Raw genomic sequence first — 15,649 nt, forward strand, 5'->3', positions numbered from 1 at the left:
ATTCTATCGTCGATTGTATTCGGCCTCGGAGTCGGCCTTTGTATTGAAAAGGTAAGGGTACCAAAGTTTAAGTTCACTTACATCTTGAAAATGTTGTAGGCTTTCATTCGTACATTTCCATTGTTGAGTTCTGTTATTTGTTTTTGTTTTTCCTGAAATTCATCGTTTACGCATTAAATCATACGATGGTTTACTTTACGTAAACACGTAATAAGTTGTCGATTTTATTTCCTTGCGTTGGTTCACTAGCAAGTGATGAAATGTATATACTTAGTCTGCCATTAATACTATCACAATTAATAATAAAATTATATTACATTTGAATTTGGAATCTGTGATTTTTATTTGATTGTTCATTGAGTTTTCTCATTTTGGCGCTAATTTGCCATATTAAAATGGAGTGGGGTGATAAAGAGAACCGAATCGTTGGTATTGTATTACACAAATTAGATATGGAGCCAAATGCAATTTTTAAAACTCTCTATACGCTTAGTATAAGTAAAATGTTTGCGTACCGGGCTATTAAAACGTACATGAGACTTCCTCTGTTTGTGACAGAAAAAGATCTGGCCGTCCACGTAGTGTACATATGAAAAAGGTGGTCAAAGCTTCAGGAAAAGAATTCGAAGAAATCCTGCCCGAAAACAAAAGATTTTATCTCGGGTGATGAAGATAACACCTAGAACTATGTCGCGTATTTTAAAAGAGGACTTAGAACTTGCAGCCTATAAGAGACGTACTGGTCATTTCTTAACTGATAATTTAAAAAATAATAGGGTGGTAAAATCTAAACAACTACTAAAGCGGTACGCAAAGGGAGGTCATAGAAAATTTTTGTTTACGAATGAGAAAATTTTAGAATGGAGCCACATTTTACTAAACAAATGACCGTATTTATGCTCAAATTTCTTAGAAAGCTTCCCAATTAGTCGACAGTGTGCAACGTGGGCACTATCCGACTTCAGTGATGGTTTGGTGGGGTATTAGGTAGCTATGAAGGAGTGACTGAACCATAGTTTTGTGAAAAAGGTATCAAAACATCGGCACAAGTGTATGAAGATACCATTCTTGAGAAGGTAGTTAAGCCCCTCAACAACACCATGTTCAGTAACCAAGAATGGTCCATCCAGCAAGACTCGGCGCTGGGTCATAAAGCTTGGTCTACACGCAGTCGTGGTTGAAAACGAACGTTTTGGACTTCATCAGAGCTGAAGACTTGCCGTCGTCTAGTCCCGATCTTAATCCGCTGGATTATGATTTACGATCAGTTTTAGAGAGTACGGCTTGCTCTAAACGCCATGATAATTTGGAGTCCCTAAACAATCCGTACGATGGGCAGTGAAGAATTTTCCCACGGATAGAGTGTGTGCTTCTATTAATACCTATTAATGCCCTCGACGCTTAAAGGACTGTTTTGGAGCCAATGGAGACCACTTCGATATAGCTTTTTATATCTTAAATTGTTTTATATTTAGCTATAAAACTAACACACTGTAAAAGTAATTAATGTTATTTGCAATATATATTTTTTTTTCTTTGTATCAGTATTTGTGGAAGGCTAGGTATAGGCTATACGTATATTGTCACTACCATTACGTTTATTTCGGTCTGTAGTTAGGAAGGTATTATGAAATAGTTATTATTATTAAAGAAGATGAGCATTTATTGTTAAAAAATCATTCATTATATTGCGAAGAGCATCTCTTCTTCAAGTTGTTTCTGATTCAGAACACAATGTACGTACGTATTACGAGTATGTGTGTTGACTGCAAATTGTGTGTGGCTGACGTCACAACAGCCGTCGTCGTCTTTATTTTTTATTTCCGTGAATAATAATAATATATAAATAATAAAATTAGGTGGTAGTTTTAGTATGGCTTAACTACACCCAACGCGGTCGTTAGCGCTTCTTTTAATATGAAAAATAAATCTCTTCTAGTATACAAAAAGGTTTTACTTCCTGATTATTATCGTAAAACATTTTTTGTATAAATTTGTAATGACGCTTAAACGTCTTCCGTGAATATGTCTCATTTAATTCGCGTTCCTATGCATTAAAAGAAGTTGTTTGTTATGTTAATGCGAACAATTTTAATTATTATTTGTTGATATTACATATCGCTTGTGTTACATAACCAATGCTCGTAGGCGTGTCTCTACCGCGGTCCACTCTGTACGCCCACTACCTACGTCACTGCACGTCCCACCGCCTGGACCCCGTGAACGCGGCGTCGTTCGGCAAGCTCATCCGCTCCGTGTTCGTGGGCCTGCGCACACGCCGCCTCGGCACGCGAGGCAACTCCAAGTACCACTACTACGGTATACGGGCCAAGCCCAGCGCTCATAAGGACTCTGCTCATCACAAGCTGGATTTGGATGATAATCAGGTATTTTACCAATGGGAAGCTCCTTTGCACAGGATGCCGGCTAGATTATGGGTACAACAACGGGGCCTATTTTTGCCGTAAAGCAGTAATGTGTAAGAGAGCAAATGGGCAAATGAGACTAACATTTTATGTCTCAAGGTAGCGCTATAACTGTAGTGCCTCTCAGAATTTTTGGGTTTTTCAAAAATCTTGATCGGCACTGCATTGTAATGGGCATGGCGTATCAATTACCATCAGCTGAACGTCCTGCTCGTCTCGTCCCTTATTTTCATAAAAAAAGGTATTTATATCATAATGACCCGTGCGCTCGTTTGGCTTCCTGTTCTATAAAAAACATGCAGAATATAGATATATTTTCATTACCCGCTTAAGATTAAACTTGGCTGGTAATGAAAATTTACGGTTCATGATCATAATCTATAGATTATACCACTAACGTTAGTATGTTTATGATGCAAGCCGATTCGGTAACGCGGTAGGTCTACGAATAATTAGAAATACTAAAGAAAATTTTTCACTACAATGTGGGGGTGTGGTCTCGAACTGACTTTATCCGAACTTGACGGCTCAGTGTCAATCATAATTCAATACTCACAAAATAAAGCCCTCAGCATGCCTAAGACTCGCTGTGATGAATATGAAGTAAGGCGTGCTCATTGCCCAGTACCATTGCCGTGGAAAACGATGTGCGTAAGCGTGGCATCATCATGATGAATGGAATATGTTTAGAAAGAGTTGAAAATCTTAATAAATATGCACGTTGATATACAACGGAACGTGCCTTAAAATAATACGTACTTAGGTGAATACCCCTTTTACTGGTATTGTAATTTAACGTTCGATCAATGGGCAGGACAGACAGGAAAATGTCGCGTTGAAAAGGTATTTCTTTAGGAATAGGCCATATAATAACACATTTTTATTGTTTAACGAGTAGGATGGCCGAGATCGGTCGCCGGACCGTAATCAGATTGAAGCAGAGGGTAGTCTGGGAGCCAATCATCGGCAGTATCTCGGCGGCGTGATGGCTCCCGACCCGCCCGAACTGTTCATGGAAGACATACCAGACGACGTGCCGCCCGACGCGATACGAACCTTAGTGGAGCATCACAGGTATAGTAATCTTATCTAATTGCCACTAATGAAATCCTCTTAGGAGATGATCCTCTAGGGATGTATTGCCAGCTTTTAGCATATTATAAAGTTAATTGTTTGGACCGGTAATCAGGCAAAACGGAGTCGAGTTCCTGGAGGCGGTGGCCGCGCTAGATACGTGCGGCGTGGAGCGAGCGCGTCGCAACTTCTGGAAGTGCGAGTCCACAGCCCTGTGTCGGCGGACCCTGGCGCGACTGGCCGCGCGCCGCCACCTGGCGCTGTGGCTGCGGCGCGCCGACCTGCGCCTGTACCAGCGCGCCGCGGACCTGCTGCTGCCCGACGTGCTCAGCCCTATCCCCTCTCACCTCACGCAGGTAACCGTGGCTAGGTCTAGGGCTTCCAATCCCGCGGCCTGTATTCAATCTCGGCATTTGCGGGACTACGAATTTTCAATCTCGCGGGATCTCTATATTTGCGGGTTCCCGCATAATGAAAATATGCACATTTAGAACAATGAATTTATCAACTCCACAGTTATTTACGTACTTATTACTATTAAAATGTGATCAATCAAATTATACTGTTTTTTTCACAAAAAGGGCTTGTACGTGAATGAATCTTTCATTCACGTACACACCCTTAAATTTTTATTCTATTCTAAAAGGACGTATCAATAAACATCACGAAAATACGAAACAGTTAATAACTTGACTTATTAAGAATAATAATTCACACAGATTATCCTATTTTGCATCGCATGCACGCTTTTTTCAGTCCCGCAAATCCCGCGAATCTCGCGCCCGTAATCCCGCGGTATAGGAAAATGGTGCGGGATCCCGCAATACCGAGATGTCGGTATTGCGGGATCCCTACTTAGGTCGGTTGCATTTTATCTGACGTCTATTGAGAGCTTTCCGACGAAGGAAAACATCCACACAAAACCTGCCCTCACCTACGAAGAAAATCAAAGGTTTTGTGAACTTCACACATCACCCTCAATTGGCATATGTACAATAATCATCGAGTTGCGGAATTATAACCCTTTTATCTATATAAATTTTGTTTTAAATTTTAGGGAGAGTTAAGGTTCTTCACGTCAAGGTAATTTCAAGGTCAATTGATATATTATTATAGTAAGCATTATTACATAATATGTTTGCAGGCCATACGCAATTTCGCGAAAACTCTGGAGTCTGCACTGTCAGCGGGGTCGGCCGGTGCTCCCACTATTTCTGCTCGTGCTCAGAATGTAGCCGCGGCCTGTCTGTCGGCCGCACTGCGGCGCTACACTTCGCTCAACCACCTGGCGCAGGCCGCCCGAGCCGTGCTCGCTAACCACCACCAGATACACCAGGTGCGTGTGACTAACAACCGCATCAGTTACATGTGCGGCTCGAAGGACCAGTGCACTAATAATTAATTGTTGGAGCTTCTGAACCTTACAGTCACAGACTAAAGATGACTAAGACAATGCAATCAAAATTTGTAATATGTACAATGTTTGGAGTTATGTTTCGAAAAGCGGTTTTTTTTTGCATTATCTCTACCTACATCTGATCTTCATGATATTTATAAAACAATTCCTATGAAATTAGGCCGTCTGAAACGCCGTTTTCGACTAAAAGAACTTCCTTGGTGCGTGATTCCAGATTATAACATTTTTCAGATGACAGCTAGATCATTCTAGATTTAAAAAATGTACAAAATTGTATTGAAAAGTGAAGTAAACACGGAAAATAGAGTTATTTTTTAATACGACTCCGGGCGTGGAACTAACACAACAGAAACAGATTGCTGGATCAATGCTGTCTTGGAAGAAGAGATGTTTAAGGTAAATAATGATGAATTGAATGCGATGGTAGAAGCCGAGTATCAAACTACTAAGGAAATAGCGCCATGTTTTAGTGTTAACGATGAAATAAAAAATGTATTTTACCTTACAATTTTTAACCTCCCGCTAAGAAAATTGAAAGTTTTCAAAAATCGTGAAGTTATGTACCCCGTTTTGCAAAAATCGAATTCTCATCAGATCTCGACGGTTTGAGGTCCTAAGTAGCTTTGTATGTGTGTGTGTCTGTAAGTCTGTCATCATCCTATAACTTGAACGGTGTGACCGATTTCATCGCTGTTGGCGCGATTGCGAAAGGGCTTGGCCAAACTTTCATTTTTAATACAATTTGGACCGATTCGGACCGTTAGATTTTGAGAAATCTCAAAAACCTACACAATGTAAATGTGTTTTTTTGGAATAAATTTTAAACGGCTGTAACGATAAAAAACTAATCAGCTTTTAACATAAAAAAAACCACGTCGATCGCCACCAAGCCGGTCAATATCAGTTGATCGGTTCGAGAGATTTTTAACAAAAGAAAACCGAAGTGTTTTTTCGGAATTACTCCGAAATTCTTAGCTCGATTAATTCAAACTCAAAGATTCTGTATGAGGCTTAAAAAACTGCGTCGTATGCCGCCAATGTTACCGTGAATTACGAAGACCTCTAAAACATCATAAATGCAATTCTAAGCGCCTAAGTATGGAATTAGCGGGAAGTTGCAGTAGCGGATAGCCTTCAGGGTCAAACGTTTGCCTAATTTTTTCGGCGATTCCTTACTTTAACCTCTAATTATGATGTTGCGACAGTTATTTTTTCTGTTCACGATACAGTTTTAGTGTCACTTGCAGATGGTGTCAGATTTGAGCCGCGTTGATTTCCGCGTTGTTCGCGAGCAAGCAGGCTGGGCGTGTGCGGCGCCAGGAGAGACACACCGCAGCGCACATGACTTCGATGCTGATTTTAAGGTACTTTATTAACGTTGAATTCCTTATCAACGTGATACGGATATAATATTATTTTTGACACACTGCAATATTAAAGCTTCACTGCCTTATTCATAATAAAACTCTTTTCGAAGGTATAAAGCTATATTAGTTAAAACGTGTTTTAAGCCGACGAACGTTCGATAAAATTCCTTATTCATATCTGTAGATAAATCTCCCAAAACTAATACGTCTCTATAGTACGCAATGTTGCCATATCGACCAAAAAAAACTTGATTTTAACTAATTTAATGAGGAAATGTCAATGGTTTGTCAGTTGTCAAAAGTCGATATCAAAATAAGTCGAACTTCAAAAATCATAGTTTTGAAGTCTGTCGGTTTTCAATCTATGACGGATATCCAACAACTTTGAGCGGGAAGCTAGGTATATAACACAACAGCTGATCGATGTCGGCCATGTTTTTTTGCGTTCGAATGCTGAAAATAGGTTTATAGAAGGATCTTAGGTACTATGAGTCACGTCAGCTTTATCGAATAGATTATGAGCGTTTTAGCTCTAATATGCGATTATGAATACAATTTTTTAACAAGCGTATATTAGCGATGTTTTAAATCTCCGCTAAGTCATTATGAATAAGACAGTAAATATTGACAAGGAATTAGAGATGAGATTATCATATTTTTAGGATGAGTAACATAATTAAATATTAGCTATTAGTGGGTGTACATACTCTATTATTACAAATAAAAAGGGATATCTACTATAAATAAAATCATTTTATTTTTGTTTTTCACGATTATGTCTACGTTTCTTAAAATGTCATAATCAACGGATGGCTAAAGTCTTCAAATCATGATGAATACTTACTAGTGAGAGTATAATTTTTGCTACAGAATATTATTATTGATACACTTTTACACAAATTATCTTGGCCCAAACTAGGCATAGCTTGTTGTATGGGTATAAGACAACGATATATTTAATACAATATACTTACTTAAACATACATAAATACATATTATAAACATCCATGACTCGGAAACAAACATCCATATTCATCATTTAAATGTTTGCACCTACCGGGGATTCAAACCCGGGACCTCTAGCTCAGTAGGCAGGGTTACTACTGGGCTAAATGGGTAGATATCGAATAGATTACGTCATGTTGGATTCTGAGCACAGATAATGACTTTAGAATCATTTATTTATCTATTTGGGTTAACAAACAATGAACACAGGGTGATTTAGAATAAAGTATACAATAATTTAATATTGATTGTAGTATCCATACTGAATTTACTACAAAGTACACTACAAGGTTATATTTACAAGCTGATTGAGAGCTGAATATAATACCTATAATTATAACGACTACATATCATTTTAAGCTAAATTATTATCTTGTAACATTCGTGAATGATATTCAAGAAGTGTGGGACGTGAATGCTATTTTTTAAGTTGTCAGAATATAAACACTAATGGAGCTTGTAAGTAATTATCTTTTGATATTCAGTAAATTATTAATAACCAATTTTGTATCAGTGTGATCAACGTGACAATATTTTTAAAGTGTTAAAATAACAATCTTTTATGGAATAGCAACATTTTTTTTTGTGTTTTTGCGGTCAAATCGTTGTTTAACGCTAGGTCGATAAAAAAGTTCATTTTTGGAATAAAATTTCATTACAAATAACCCTTAGCAAGTTAATTCCAAATTCTAACATCTCTGCAATATATATTATTTATTTATATATTTGGGCAACTAACAAATTACACTCTTAACATGCTTAAACTTAAAATATAATAATAAAATGGATAAGAGTTAATTCACTTGTAAGCTACCACAGCATTCATAATTTTGACTACGCTAATAGGACAGTAATTTTAACAATTTATAAACTAAAATCTAAAAATATTGTAATATATAATTTAAAATAAAAATGAAAATATGAAAACAAGGTTTCTAAGTCACATGTGTAAATTAAGTATTATCTTTTTATATTGAGCAAGCGGAATGAATAAATCAATGTTCTGCGATTTGGCCAGTGAGTTGACCTACAGAGCCTAGAAGTAGTTGCGTTTTGACCCAGATTAGTCCTAGATTGTGGTACTACAAACAACGAATAGACATTTTTTCTTATTAATTTTGGTGGAACGTTTATTTTGAATTTGGATAGCAAGTATGGAGAATCTATTTTACAGCTAAAAATATTGTGTAAAAACAAAAGATCTATACTATCCTTCTATCCGCCAGTGGGATCACACTGTAATGTTTTAGCCTTTTTTGGTAGCTTGAGTGCTTTTTCGCTAAGAAGTCATTATAAGATATGTTATGATACATAAAGCGTCTTTGCACACTCTCAATACGCTTAATAAATATATCATACTATGGACTCCAAACTACGCTGCAGTATTCTAAGATGGACCGTACAAAAGAGTTATTTTGGTTGAATGAGATTTAAATTCTTTGGTATTCCTAATTATAAAACCGAGTATTCTGAATGCTGTATTGGCTATGTTCTCTATATGTTTGTGAAATTTTAATTCTTTATCAAAACAAATTCCGATGTCCTTAAATTCAGTAACATTCGATAGGCCTTGAGCATTTAGAGCATACGTATTAACTGTTGTATCTTTATTACGATTACATTGCATTGTAAAGCATTTGGATGTATTTAAAGAAATATCGTTCAATTTGCATCAATCAGTCAATCTGTGTAGATCTTGTTGAAGTAATTTGGTATCTTCAAAAGATATTATTGGCCTTAATATTTTAAGATCATCAGTATGTAGAAAATATTTAGAAAATTTAAAACAGCATGGTATGTCATTTATAAATATATTAAATAATATTGGACCTAGATGAGACCCTTGAGGGACGCCTGATATATTTTTGTAAGAATTAGATACGAAACCATTGATTACAACTGTAGAGTGTCTATCTTGAAGATAATAGGAAAACCATTTCAAAATAGAACAGGAAAGTCCTACTTTCTTCAATTTTTCAATCAGTATTATATGATTAACGTGATCAAACGCTTTGCTGATATCTGTGTAGATCACGTCCACGGGAATCCGATTGTCTAGTGATTCAACTAAAATATTTGAGAATGATACTAAATTAGAGACAGTGTAACGCGACTTTACAAACCCATGTTGTTCATTAGTTATGATTTGTTTTAGATACCATGTTAATTTAGAAGTTATAAGTTTTTCAAGGACCGTACCAAAGTTAACTAAGATTGATATAGGCCGATAGTTAGAGATTTGGCATTTATCTCCGGATTTATACACAGGTACAATTAAAGCGTTTTTCCATTTTTTCGGGAATTCGCCTGTACTTAGAGATTTATTAAATATAAGTCTAAGAGGTGAAGCTAAGACATTACTGCATCTTTTAATAAATACTGCTGGAATGCCATCACTACCTGCACCCTTTTTTTCATCTACATTCTGGAGTCTAATACTTTACGGACCTCCGATTCGGTAAACAATAAAGAGCACTTTATTTCACATTTTATTACACATCTTATTTACTATAACTTGCTTTACTTTGACATATTGACGTGACGTTCGTTTGGACATTGTCGAGCAAGACGTTGTAAAAGATTGTTTTTATTTAATATCATATGTGTTGTGTAGATAATTAATTAAATATAAAATATCGACCTATAAACGTAAACATAAACATAAGGACTTTTCAAGGAATTTTCTTCAACTCATTTACATATTATTTAACCCTTCGCAAACTGATTGATCCCTCTAAGATTCAATTGCGTTGATCACCAAGCGATTTTGGCGCGCGCAAGTGTATCTATGCGTATTATTTTACGTGAAGCAATATAATGGTTATAATTAGGATAATTTCAGTGAATGTATTTGAAAGCTATAAGACCATGCATTAAATTATTCAAAACCCAAAATTGTTTTATTGTTTCTTAGCCGTGTTGTTAATTCGTAGATATTGATATTTATTTTGAATGATCGTTCGTTGTCCCGCAGACCTCGTTCCAGGCGACCCTGGGGCGCGGCATGTCGCTGGAGCAGTGGGCGGGTTGGCTCGAGCGCGGTGTGCGAGCCGCACTGGCGCCGCACAGCGGCCGCTCCGACTACACGCCGCGCGCGCGCCGCTTGCTGCTCGACTGCTCCTTCTACTCCTCGCTCGTCATCCGCGAGCTCACGCTCAGGTACCTCCGACCAGTCAATGCATCAAATAGATCATGCAATAGCATTCATTGTTATTTTAACATTTAATTTTATAATATTGTTATCGCTCGCGTAATGCAAGGCGCTTCGTATTACTTATAACCGCGCCAGTACCAATTATCATTTATTTATGCATGACATGAGACATATGAGTATGTATTGACATTATGTACTTATCACTATTTATCGTATAGTACCAAGTATAGTTTACATTTAATTTGCCAGTATTTTTATGCTCCTTAAACGCGATATATTGTTTGTAACATGTTTGTACTGTGGGGTACTTGTAGGTCAGCTGCGTCGTTCGGCTCGTTCCACCTCATCCGCCTGCTGTACGACGAGTACGTGGCCTACTTGGTGGAGCGACGCATCGCAGACCATCGCCGGGAGCCGCCTGTCGCCGTCATGCAGCGAGCACACGTGAGCATTGTTTTGTTAAGATAAAATTCAAAGTCTATAGTAACTTAATCTACTGTTAATTCACAATACTCTCGTCTTCGTACCGTATGCTTCTTTTCTCAAATCAAATCAAATCAAGTCATTTAATTGCATAGATTGATTGATTACATTATAATCAAAGGTGCTAACAATCTGCCGGGTAGGCATGCAAAAATAAGTTACTTACTCTAAGTTTACCGTGAAAAACATACAACATAAAAACCAAATTATTCATAAAAGTCTATCCACCATAATATAATAAAAATGTGAAAAATTAAAATTGCTTACTAAAAATGTTAATTTGAAATATCTGAATTAACTTATTCTAATGACTATAGATTCATGTCTGTTAAATTCTCTTTAATTGAATAATATTTCTTCGCCATTAAAAATTCCTTAATTTTATTTTTAAAAGAGTTATATATGCTGCTGGTAGTTTATTATATAGCTGAGGAGCCATATTAAATATACTATTACCAGAAAGTGCCGTTGTATGCTGCGTGAAACATATTTAATTTTTTCTGCGTTTACTATCTATTTGTTCTAATGAATACTAGCACTTCATATATATATAGGCACGGGAAAGTAAGCATTTTAAATTTATCAAAATATGGTTTACAGGAATCAGTAGGGCTTAAATGAAATATAGTTCTTATACATTTTTTCTGACATTTAAAGACTCTATTCTTATTTTTCTATGTCAAAGTTGACAGTGATAGCTGTCAAACTACGTATATTACACAATAACAAGCACCTTGGCGGTTTTTGGTAGCTAACACGCGTGAGTCGAGTGTTATTACAGTTTATAATTACATTTTCTCACAGTGCCTATTAATAACTTGTGATAGCAGTTTTTATTATCTTATTGGTGGTGGAGTATTTTTACTAGTAAGTATTTATTAACAATTTAACATAGATATCTAATTGCGTGCATACTAACTTAGACTTACTACCAACTTATCCATTATGGACATAACCCCCCCAGAACCTCCGGATCCTCCGGATATTCCATTACCTGGATCGAAACGTCGTTTACAGGACAGCGCAACACATAACGCAAATGCAGTCTCTAAAAAGACAATTATTGATACCGATATGGCTTCTGCATCCATACAGAATATATATAATCACCCAACTTTAGTTGTGGGGATTAAAGAATACACCTCATTAGATAAAGGTCCATTTATTATTCATGTTTCCCGCACTGAAGAAGATCCCTCTTCGGGTTTAACAATAAGACCTATAAAATTTGGCCAACTTTTACACAGACATAAAGTTGCCAATATATGCCCGGATGGTATTCAAAAAGTTGGTAGGAATAAAATAGCAGTAATCTTCAAATCAGCTTCAGATGCCAACAAATTTTTAGATAACCCACTTTTAACTGCAAACAAATATGAAGCAAAAATACCTAATTATAATATTACAAAGATGGGTATTGTCCGCCAGGTTCCGGTGGACTTATCCATGAATGAGTTTGTCGAGTCAGTGGATCTTCCCACAGGTTGTGGAAAGATTTTAAAAGCTCGCAGACTCAATAGAAAAGTTATTGAGGATAATAAAGTTTCTTGGATCCCAACCCAAACTATAGTTATTACTTTCCAAGGACAATCACTCCCTACCAGAATATTCCTATTTCATAACTCCCTTCCAGTAGAAACTTACCTTTTCCCCACCATTCAATGTCAGAACTGCAGCAGATTTGGACACATTAAAACTACATGCAGATCCAACTCAAGGTGTTATAAATGTGCCCAATCCCACTCTGGTGACTCATGTAATATACTAGAAAAAGATGCAAATTGTATTAATTGTTCTGGACAACATTTTTCCACCAATAAAGGTTGTCCTGAACATGGTAGGCAAAGAACAATTAAAATAATAATGTCACAAGAGAACATCTCTTATGTAGAGGCAGCAAAGCGTTGCCCAAAATCTACAAGGCCATTCACAGAAATTCTAAGTAATCCTTCCTCATCCCATAATGCCCCTACAACCCACACGAGCCAGACTAGTATTCCTTCTGCTCCAACTACCTCATATAGGAAAACTGTTACTTCTCTTCCACACTCTAGAGCCCCATTAGGCAAGTCCTATGATAAAGCTGCTCATCAGGCCATTATTGCTGAGGTACCTTCAGTGTTCCCCAATGGCTCAGCATTAATGCATCAGTCTATTCCCTCCTCTACAGTACAGAATGAAAACCTCCTGGAGGTTCTCCTTTCACTCATTCTAAGTCTCATATCAAGTAACACTCTTAACATACCGTCCAACGTTGCCCATAAACTATCTCACATCTTATCCTTTTGTAACAATCATGGCCCCAGTGACCATCCTTCAATGGAACACCAGAAGCCCTACGTCCTAGGAAACCAAGCCTTATTCATCTTATAAATAAATACCTTCCCTCTGCCATCGCCATATCTGAGACATGGCTGGCCCCTGGATCACACTTCAGGGTCCCGGGCTATGCATGCCTCAGGGATGATCGAGCAGATGGTATTGGTGCAGGCTGTGCCTTATTTATAAGACGCACCCTTCCCTTTTCCCCAATAATCCTTCCAAACCAACATCCTGGTATAAATATTGTTGCTGCAAAAGTTTTGAACATCTCCATGGTCTATATACATCCCTCAACCTCATTCAACTATGATTGCAGACATCCTCCATTTAATCTCGTCTATTCCCTCTCCTATGATTCTAATGGGAGATTTTAATGCACATCACATGTCTTGGGGCTCTAGCACTACTGATTATTTTTCTCTTTCCCTTCTTGATATTTTTGATGAATGTAATCTCTGCATAATAAATGATGGCTCTCCAACCCGCAGGGTTGCTCCTTCTCAAAATCCAAAAAGTGCAGTTGACCTGACCCTATGTTCTCCTTGTCTTGCTTCTCTTATTTCTTGGAACATCCTTCAAAATTCCAATGGCAGTGATCACTATCCTATTATCATTTCATTACCTGATAAAGTAATCCCTGCTCAAAATTTTTCCCCTTCTCTCAAATACAGATTAACAAATGCTAATTGGCAGCAATTTTCCATTTGCCTTGATGAAAAAATTTTAAGCTTTCCCAATCCTAACCATTCAAATGCTGTTGAAAATTATAATAAATTAGCAGAGGCCATGATATTTAGTGCTGACCAAAATTTTCCCATTAAAAAACCATCCAATACTAAAATTTCAACTCCTTGGTGGGATTCAGATTGCACCAAGGCTGCTAAGGAAAGAAAATTAGCCGAAAAAACATATAATAGGAGCATGACTCTGACCAACTTCATTAATTATAAAAAAGCTGCTGCAAAGGCCACTAATTTATTTGCCAAAAAGAAAAAACAAGGTTGGATCAATTTTTGCCAGAGCTTATCTCCCTGTACTCCATCTACAATTGTATGGAAACAAGTTAAAAAATTTAGGGGTTCTTACAATCCTTCGGAGCATGACTCAAGTGTAGATCCATCTGTATGGCTTGAATCCTTTGCAGATAGGTTGTCACCCCCTTCAGTTCCTAATGAAGACTATCTCCCTTCACCTCCAATCCCTCTCTCATCAACTCATAGTTTAGACTCCCCTTTCTCTTTTTCAGAACTCCTTCTGGCATTGGATGGCTTAGTTGACACTTCTCCCGGGGCCGATGGCATCCCCTATTCTTTCCTTAAACAATCTTCAATCAGATCCCAAGAATATTATCTCAAAATTATCAATAACTTATTTGATGTTGGTGCCATACCTCCATCTTGGAAAAATCAAGTGATCATTCCTATACTCAAACCAGGTCAGAGTCCATCTAAAGCCACCAGTTATAGACCTATTGCCCTATCATCTGCTCTTGCAAAAATATGTGAACATATGATCAAACATCGACTTGAGTGGTTTGTTGAATACAATAACCTCATTTCCGATTCCCAGTTTGGATTCAGAAAGGGGAAGAGCTCATTAGATAGCTTGGGTATCCTTACCACTGATATAAGATTAGCCCTTTTCCAAAAAGAACCTCTTTGGGAGTTTTTCTAGATATAGAATCCGCATATGATAACGTGTCTCTTCCTCTGCTCAGGAGCAAACTCATTCAGCTGAGTATTCCAGCGAAGTTAACTCGATTCATATGCAATATGCTAATGGAGCGAACAATTACCATTAAAGGCCCATCCTCATACCTACCTCCTAAAACAGTTTGGAAAGGTTTACCTCAAGGTTCTGTTCTCAGTCCTTTACTATACAACCTGTATACCTCTGATATTTCTAGCACAGTTACCCCCTTTTGCCAAATCTTGCAATATGCAGATGATATTGTTCTATATACTTCTGATAAGTCTATACAGGCTTCTTCTAATCGTTTGAGTAATGCTCTAGAATATCTCTCATCATACCTCTTGAAACATGGGTTAACACTATCACCTTCCAAAAGTAGGGTAGTTTTATTCACCAACAAAAGACGTCTCCCTGTAATCAAAGTCAAAATTTACAATATTGAAGTTCCTTTTGTCGATAATGTTAAGTTCTTGGATGTATGGTTGGATCAAAAATTGACAGGTGTAAAGCACTTTAACTACATCTCCCAAAAGTGTGAAAAAAATATTAATATCCTTCGCTCATTATCTGGCGTTTGGTGGGGGGCTCACCCCTTCACCCAAAGATTGCTATACAATGCCATAATTCGTAGCCACATGGATTATGGCACGTTACTTTTGATTCCAGGCAATAAGGCAGGTTTAGATAAGTTAGACAAATTACAGGCAAA

The 15,649-nt window shown here is 37.3% G+C and overlaps 1 protein-coding gene across 1 annotated transcript in view; it reads left to right on the forward strand.

Annotated features, from left to right (window-relative positions):
- Positions 1 to 15,649, forward strand: part of LOC126972959 (transcription factor RFX3) — a 49,453-nt gene that overhangs the window by 26,563 nt on the left and 7,241 nt on the right. The window contains exons 8-14 of the mRNA XM_050820060.1: positions 2,149 to 2,387; positions 3,325 to 3,500; positions 3,616 to 3,856; positions 4,645 to 4,836; positions 6,165 to 6,281; positions 10,264 to 10,448; positions 10,758 to 10,887. Of these exons, the coding sequence (XP_050676017.1) occupies positions 2,149 to 2,387; positions 3,325 to 3,500; positions 3,616 to 3,856; positions 4,645 to 4,836; positions 6,165 to 6,281; positions 10,264 to 10,448; positions 10,758 to 10,887 (1,280 nt within the window). The remainder of the gene's footprint in view (positions 1 to 2,148; positions 2,388 to 3,324; positions 3,501 to 3,615; positions 3,857 to 4,644; positions 4,837 to 6,164; positions 6,282 to 10,263; positions 10,449 to 10,757; positions 10,888 to 15,649) is intronic.

The sequence above is a fragment of the Leptidea sinapis genome, chromosome 28 (assembly GCF_905404315.1).
Source record: "Leptidea sinapis chromosome 28, ilLepSina1.1, whole genome shotgun sequence".
Lineage (NCBI taxonomy): Eukaryota > Metazoa > Arthropoda > Insecta > Lepidoptera > Pieridae > Leptidea > Leptidea sinapis.